An 8,255-nucleotide genomic window follows, 5' to 3' on the forward strand; every position below is an offset into this window, starting at 1 on the left:
ATATATATATGAATGAGACAGGACATGTGTTAGGACCTTCTTCCAGGACTCAAGGTCTTCCTGAGATGCAGCACTATTGTTGCTGAAATTAGAAACTAGAAATTCCCAGGTTAACTGGAGTCTGTGGCCACCTTATTTTTCATTCTAACATGAGGAAATGCATTGCATTGTTGGTTTTTGCCTAGGACCCTGCGGGCCAAAGGGTAAACCAGGCAATGATGGAAAGCCAGGAACTCCTGGACCAGTTGGAGAAAAAGGCAACAAAGGTTTTAAAGGAGAGCAAGGTAAAATCGAAAACAAAGAAAACAAAAACCTTGCCCATTTTGTTTCCTTCCCCAAAGGGGTACTATTTCAGTATGCAGAGAAGTGTCCTGTTCAAATGTGTGACTATAAGAGTAATCTAGTTCTTTCAGTTTGTGTTGTTCAGATCAGACCAAAGGCCAGGTGCCAGTGTTCTTTTGGAAAAAGATGGGAAATCAAGAATTACTGGAAGATGGGACTCTTACCTTAAGCAGGTGTACTCTGAATTTTTAGCCTGATGCACAAACAGAACTAACAAAGAGGCACAGGGGACCTGTCAAGTGAAGACAACTGCGATAGAATCACAGGGATATCCAAAGATAAAGACCTGTTCTTAAAGAACTCATGATAGAAACACACAAGTATGTATAATAAAAGGCATTTATGTAATAAAGTTGGTTCACAATGAATAATGTTCAGCCATCTGGTAAGGCCACTCTTTTCCAGGATTCTTTTCTGTATGTGGGGCTTAACAGAGATGTCAGAGCACTTCAATTAGTTCACTGGAAAGCAAATTTGAGATTGTCTTGCAACAAGGTTGCACATTTATAATGTGTATTTTTAAAGGGCCACCTGGATCAGATGGATTGCCAGGTGTGAAGGGAAAACCTGGAGACTTTGGATCACCTGCAGCTGGGGCAACAATGCAGGGCTTTGTCTTTACCCGACATAGCCAGACCACAGCAACTCCTCTGTGTCCGGAAGGGACACAGCCACTCTACAGTGGGTTTTCTCTTCTTTTTGTTCAAGGAAATGAACGAGCCCATGGACAAGACCTTGGTAATATTCCAGTTCTAGTTTCCAGTCTTTTTGTTCCATATACAGATTGTAAATTTTTTTACAGCATAAGGTGCTTCTTTTGAAAGTAAATGTAAATAACCTCGACTATATTTCAGCATGTTTCAAAAAGAGCAGTTGGCCTAAGGCCTAGTTTTCATTCTGGTATACAGAATGGTAGAAGGAGCCTAGGTTGTCTGACTCAGTGCATCTGATTTTCTATTAAACTATCTGTCTGCTATTTAACCTCGACAGCAGTATCTTTTTTTCTAAAGCTTTATCTATTTATTAGCTGTTGTGAATAATTGGAAATATTTGAAGCAAAAATATTACCCCCCCAATGGGCCACAGGAAGTATTAAGGGTGGGAGAAGGGACTTGAGTTTGCCTATCAGAGCTTTGGTTTCTGTTATCCCTAAAACTTTTCAATACACATTTTGCAAAGTACTCTGTGGTGTAGTCTCTGTTCAGGTTTGCCACAGGTTATGTGTTATTTAGCCTCCTTCTAATAATGATACTACAAATAATCTTAACTTACTGCAAGTGATACTTAGTCTCATGTTTTATTAGGAACTCTTGGCAGCTGTCTGCAGCGATTTACCACAATGCCATTCTTATTCTGTAATGATAATTTATGTAATTTCGCATCTCGAAATGATTACTCATACTGGCTGTCAACGCCGGCTCTGATGCCAATGGACATGGCTCCAATTAGTGGCAGGGCCCTGGAGCCTTACATTAGCAGGTAAAAAGTCAATCCTTTAGTTTTGTAAAGAACCGAGGGAATCGCGTTGCTGGGATGCCATGGTGCAGCCATGCTCCGTGTTTCCTATCGTAGATGCACTGCCTGTGAGGGTCCCGCGATGGTCATAGCCATTCACAGCCAAACCACTGCCACTCCCCCCTGTCCCCAAGGCTGGATTCCTCTCTGGAAGGGATTTTCTTTCATCATGGTAAGCAGCAAAAGAATAGTAAATTTATAGTAATAATTGCCTATAAAGTTGTACCTGTTGCCTGGTAAAAATGTGTACCCCCAAGACCGATGCTGCCCCACAGAAGGTGTGATATGCTATAGACATTTGTTTGAAAATCTGCAAATGTACTTTTTAAAAATTGGATGGCTGTTGGTGAATAATAGAGAAGTTTCTCCATCAAAATTTCTTTTTCTGCCATCAAATTTTACAAATAAGAACAAGCCAATTTCCTTGAGTTCTCAGAACTCTTAGGTGATAAAGCTAGGGTTTGAATCCACCTTTAGCAGCTCCCAAATCATGCTTTATATTGTGCCCTTGGACACTCCTGTGAAGATGAGAATAAAGAGAAGCAGCTTTTAGACAATCCCCCCGATCTAAGTGCCAAATAACGTGAACTGACCCTCCGCTATGTGGATAGCTGTCTGTGTGCTTATTCATAGTCTATATAGTGCTGTTTATGAAACTTGACTCCCTTTCCTGACTCACACTTGTTCCTTTATTCAAATCACTACAAACTATTTATTGGACACTAACCATGTGCCAGGACCATTCTACGCACTAAGGATTCCAGGAGTCAAATTCTGCCTTTCCTGGAGCTAGTACCCTAGTTATGAAGGTAGGCAATAGGAAAGAATACAGTTGGTGACAGGAACCATGAAAGAAATAAGGCAAGGTAGAGAAGCTGGAAGAGGAATGCAGTCAAGGGTAGCCTTTATGAAGTTATACATAAGGAAGAAGCTGCTAGAAGTATGAGAAAGAGCCAGTCAGTCCTGGGAGTAAAGAGTATCTAGCCTGCAGGAACCTCTGTTGCAGAATTCTGAGAGACAGGAGAGACCAAATGGGAGGCAGAAGGATTTATTTAAGGTGCTTAGGTTTAGCAGACTCCTTGTTAAAAAACAATGAGCATTGAACAAAGAGAAGTTCCAGCTTTGACACATTTTGTCAAAGGGGGTGGTTTTTCTAGTGAAGTAGCAGGTGAGTTTACCAGAACAGGACAAAGGCAGACAGTTTTGTAACTTTGCCTTGAAAGAAGGCAGTGTTTTATGAATCATATGAGAACAGAGTGTCATAAATTTTGTTTACAGGACATAATTTTTTCTGTACCAGAACAAGAAGTTACAGCTACAGTAGAGAGGAGGGTGATGGGGTGGGGGACTGCCCAAGGCTGGGAAGGATTTGTTTTTCTGTAAGTCCTGCTTTAGCTCAACTTTGAAGAACCTGGAGTATTAGCGAATCTGGATAAAGTACAGGAAGTTTAATTTGTGTTTTCTTATTTTTTTTTCTTTTCCCTTTGTCTTATATAACTCTCCCCAATTCCATCCCTGCACCCTCAGAAAATAGAGACTTAGCCATGCTGAGATGGCTAAGAGATATTATGGGCAGAGAGTTTCTTGATACTTTGTATTGTAATAGTTCACAAGTGCAGGTTCAGAGGGTGCTGGACAAGCACTGGCCTCACCTGGCTCCTGCTTGGAGGAATTCCGAGCCAATCCATTCATAGAGTGTCACGGAAGAGGAACCTGCAACTACTATTCAAATTCCTACAGCTTCTGGTTGGCTTCATTACACCCAGAAAGAATGTTCAGGTAACTATTTATGGTCAAGCTTAATCTGATGACTCAATTGCAGAACTATCCCAAGTTACCTACTCTACTTTTCAATATCTATGTGTTGATACAATTTACATTTCACCCCTTACCATGACAATAAAATCCTGTTTCACGTGCTACTGAAATACAAGTAAAATTATAAAATGTATTTTTTCAGAAATTCTTTCCTTCCATAAAGAAAGATATTCCTGTTGTACAATTTACAACAGCTACAATATTCATTAATAAAACTCAAACCCAGCAATTTATAAATTTATTCATAAATTAATGAGTTCTTTGTTTGCTTTTATTTCAGAAAACCTGTTCCATCAACTGTGAAAGCTGGGGAGTTAGAAAAAATAATAAGTCGCTGTCAGGTGTGCATGAAGAAAAGACATTGAAGAAATAAATAAAAAAAAAAAAGAACTGCCACTTTTCCCCTGCCTAAATAACAAAGTAATGGAGCAAAACATGCATTTATTTAGGTATTTTTCTCTAAACAAACAATGCTGCTTTATGAATGGTTAGTAGTTCAAAGTTTAAATTTGTTTCCCCAAATAACATGACATTTCTTCCCAGTAAGTTCTATGATTTTAGTCTCCAAATCTGTGCTGTTTCAAAGTTCCTTAGGGCAAGGCAATCATCTTTATAAAATATCACTGAAATCATATTCCACTTGTATCCAAAGCACTCTCTAAATGGTAATTGTATTAGCTTGAATATGCAAGCTGAGAGATATTTGGTCCACTGGATTCTTAACATTGGTCCTCTTTGCTTCTGGTCTTAAAGATTTAGTGAAGCTAAACTGGTCTTATTTTGCCCCACTACCTCCTTCCTGAAATTTTAGATCTTAAGTAAAAAATCTGGGATATGTAGAACACTGAAGCATCGTGAACAGAATTGGACTTTCAGATGGGTTGAATAACGTAAGGCCTGAGGGGACACAATTGAATGGAGGTTCATGGATTTTTCCAGAATCGTTCAAACATAGCCAAAACTAAGGCCAAAAGTGCGTTCCCTCCGTGGAACCATAGTAGTCTAGGAAATAATATATGGTTTTGTTTTATATTTCTTTGGAGATTTTTGTTAGTCTGTTGAATTCATTTCACTGTATCCATATAGCCTGTCTACTCAAAGTGGATAAAATGTTTACCTTTACTGAATTGACTGTAATAGGATGTTATTACACACAAACTCTGAAATATGTCAGACTTTTACCTTCTCTTTCCCGGTGTACTCACACACAAAAGAGAAAGAGAGAAAAGCGGGGGAACACTACTTATTAGATGTGCACTTTATCCTCATCCCTATAAAATAATACCTTATATAATTGGTTACAGTAGATCAATAATTCATGGAAGAATGTTAGGGATTTGTTGGGTGGTCGAGCTGAGAATATTTTTATTTTTGCTCTAAATATTTCATTACTTGGTTTTACAGATTTGTTCCTTTTATTTCTAAATTTTCCTGTGTAAAAATGTTTTGCCTTGTGGGATATATTCTTACAAACGATATTGAGAGAAACCACTGTGTAAAACCTTCATGTACAAACTGTCTAATTTGGCAACAGAATGTCTTAAAACTTGCTTTTCAGTGTGTTGATACATTCCAAGGTTACTTAGCTCAACTTAACAAGCATTTTCTTCAAGACCAAGCAATGCAGGAAAGGTGGTAAATTAGACACTAAAAGAAAAACAGAGGAGATACAAAAGAAACTTGTTTCTAATCTAAAAACTCATAAAGAGATAACTCATTGCTTCTGTTAAGAATCACACTTAGGGTCTGGGGATGGAGTTCGGGGGTAAAGTTTGTGCTTAGTGTGTGCAAGACACTGGCTTCAGTCCCCAGCAGCAAAATCAAACAAAAAAAGCATTTCATGTTTCTCTCCCCTCTTTTTCCTTCCCTCTTTATTTTTATATTTCATCATCATACTTCAGCAGTTAAAAATAATATCTATATCCAGAGCAAGTCCAAGGCCCCTAGCTTGTCTTAGGCACCTCAGGAGCTAAGGTCTGGACAATACTTAGAAAACAAAGATTTACAAAACACTTTTAACTCATGTGTATGTGACACTGGCACTATCTGGTGAGTCTTAGAGGCTGGACTTCATGACAGGAGTTTCCAGGCTGCTTCTTTGTCTACCTGAGGTGGAACTGGTGGTGCTGATATTTGCATTCAGGCTCTTGCTCCCATCTCAACTACTCCTTAAGGGAAAATGGGACCCTGAAACACAGACGTGGTTTACATTTTTCACTGCTCACATAACTGCTGTCAAGCCATTTTTACATCAGTATGACGATGTGCAGCATTTTATTTATGTGATTATGTCCTAAGATTCACCTGGCATTAAGGCATTCCTTCCCTAAAGAGATCTATTGTAATTGTACTCCGCTGTGGCAAGAGGGCCAGCTGGTCTCTGTCAACATCAGCATCGCCAGGAGCTTGGTACAAATGCAAATTCTAGGCCCATTGTAGACTTAAACTCTGTGGGTAGAGGCCACAAATATGTACTGTCGCAAAGCTTCTGCCTGATTCTGATGCCCTCTGAAGACTGAGAAGAGCCGTGCTAGCCAAGCACCCAAGAAATGGGCCACAATCACACCTTCTTCGCCTCTTTTAAAAAGCCCGAACTCAGAAGACCTCACAATAATCTACTGTTACTCTTAATAAAGCCTCAAGACTGGTGCTAAAGCCAAGAGCCTGGCCTCCACGCGTCCCCACGCCTCATCTGCGCTCACCCCCTTATCAGTATTTCACTTCTGAGGAAGACAAGTCACGCTCAAACCTTCACACCAGCGAAGCCATATGAACAGTTGTTCAGCACATTCCGAAAAGTGAGCATTAAAATACAGCTCATGGGTTATTTTCCAGATATCTATGAGTATCTTATGAAGTTTTAAATATTTAACTTTGTAGGTAAAATGTAAGTAACTTGTTTCTTTTAAAATCGGGGCTTCAACCTCAGAATTTCAGTGTGCTAAAACAACCAATTTCTCAAGAGTTCTTTGTTTCTGAAATATAAACATTATTAATTTATTTATGAGAGTATTAAAATGTTTAAATTTGAATTTTATTGCTAACATACAGATTTTTCTATATATTAAATGTAACTTACTGCTACTAAACTTAATTTAATAGTTACTATATAATGAAGATGAAATATATTTTTAAAATATTGAATATTTTATATTGCTACATCCTGACAAAATACAACATATTGTACTAATATTTATGTAATTCTGAAAATATTATTGTTTTGTCACAATAAAATTGAAAAAATGGTAACTGCTTTTCATTTTTTTCAAAATGGAAATAAATTTATCTTGGCTTTTAAAAATTATAGATGTTCACTCTGAAAACAATAGACAACACAAGTAATGAAGGTGTATACCATTCCAGAATACTTTTATATAAGTATTTTTAAAACACAATAAGATAAAACCACACTTTCCTATTAGTTTTTGCTTTTCTTTTTGGTTTTTTGTTTTGTTAGCTTTAAATGTTGTGGATGGGTTTTCACATCAGTAGACAAGAACCAACCATCATTTGGATCAGAGTCCACTGTATGGCTATATAAAGTCAATGCATCCTGAACTCCTGCACCCTTAATATAGTTTTGGTATAGACATTTTATAAATATGTCAGTTCACAATTGTTCACATATTCCCTCAGGATAAATCTCATAGAATAAAAGTTATAGAATTAAAGGATTCACAATATTAAGGCTTTCATACTCATAACTCTAGTAAGGTTATTAGAATTTTCAGCTGTATTGACAATGCAATATGAATCCACTCCTTATGCCTTTACCAATACTGAATATTACTGTTCTTTTGCATTTTTACCTGCTTCATCATTTTGACCAATGTTTTGCTCATTATCAGTGAGCCTGAACATGTCACTTTAATTAGGATGTTTAAAAACTGAATTATGAGTACTTTCTTAAAATTTCATGTGAAGAATCTAAGCATATCTTTGCCTGTTTTTCTAACGAAGTATTCATTTTTCTAATGAAGTAAAGCCTATGGATTATGGAAATTATGGGTCATATATTCTGATGCTCCTCATTCACACACAATAATTCAAAAAAGTTTAAATGTAGAGAATTGGTAAAGAATATATAAAATATGAAATCACATAGGTAAGGTAAGAGTGTCAGGAAGCTAAACACGGCTGCTAATCATCATGAAATCTAACTTCACCCTTTCCTTGGTTCTTAACTGGAGGACTTAACGAGTAATCAAATTTAAGGGTGCCTCAAAATCACTCCCAAGTTGGTTTAAGTGGTCTGATTCTTGAGCTTCAATAGAAATCTCGATGCAGGCAGTCCTGAAAATAGTTACGTTAATTGGCTCCCGAAGGTTTACTTTGCAAATGCGAGGTTATTAAACATCACTAAAAATTTCTAAATGGGAACCAAACAAACATAAGCACCTCCAGCATTATCCCCCATCCCGAAGGTGCACACTGCCCACAACAAAAGCGTCTCCCTCATATCGTCTCACTGGTTCTCCCAGTGAGTGAACCTCCGTAGGCCCGCCCTCTCTGTGTCACATGACCACAAACCAGCTTCCGCTACGGCTCCTGAGAGGGGTCAATCCCGCGTCTGTCCCGGC

General features: G+C 38.0%; 1 protein-coding gene across 1 annotated transcript in view; it reads left to right on the top strand.

Annotated features, from left to right (window-relative positions):
* The window catches only part of Col4a3 (collagen type IV alpha 3 chain), an 82,230-nt gene extending 75,944 nt beyond the window's left edge, over positions 1 to 6,286 (top strand). Inside the window, exons 48-53 of the mRNA XM_010611959.3 lie at positions 186 to 284; positions 868 to 1,080; positions 1,647 to 1,821; positions 1,915 to 2,029; positions 3,464 to 3,636; positions 3,956 to 6,286. Coding sequence (XP_010610261.1) covers positions 186 to 284; positions 868 to 1,080; positions 1,647 to 1,821; positions 1,915 to 2,029; positions 3,464 to 3,636; positions 3,956 to 4,040 — 860 coding nt within the window. The 3' untranslated portion in view covers positions 4,041 to 6,286. The remainder of the gene's footprint in view (positions 1 to 185; positions 285 to 867; positions 1,081 to 1,646; positions 1,822 to 1,914; positions 2,030 to 3,463; positions 3,637 to 3,955) is intronic.
* Positions 6,287 to 8,255: the final 1,969 nt, after the last annotated feature.

This window comes from Fukomys damarensis, unplaced genomic scaffold (genome assembly GCF_012274545.1).
Source record: "Fukomys damarensis isolate Sample0158 unplaced genomic scaffold, DMR_v1.0_HiC HiC_scaffold_16, whole genome shotgun sequence".
NCBI classification, from domain to species: domain Eukaryota; kingdom Metazoa; phylum Chordata; class Mammalia; order Rodentia; family Bathyergidae; genus Fukomys; species Fukomys damarensis.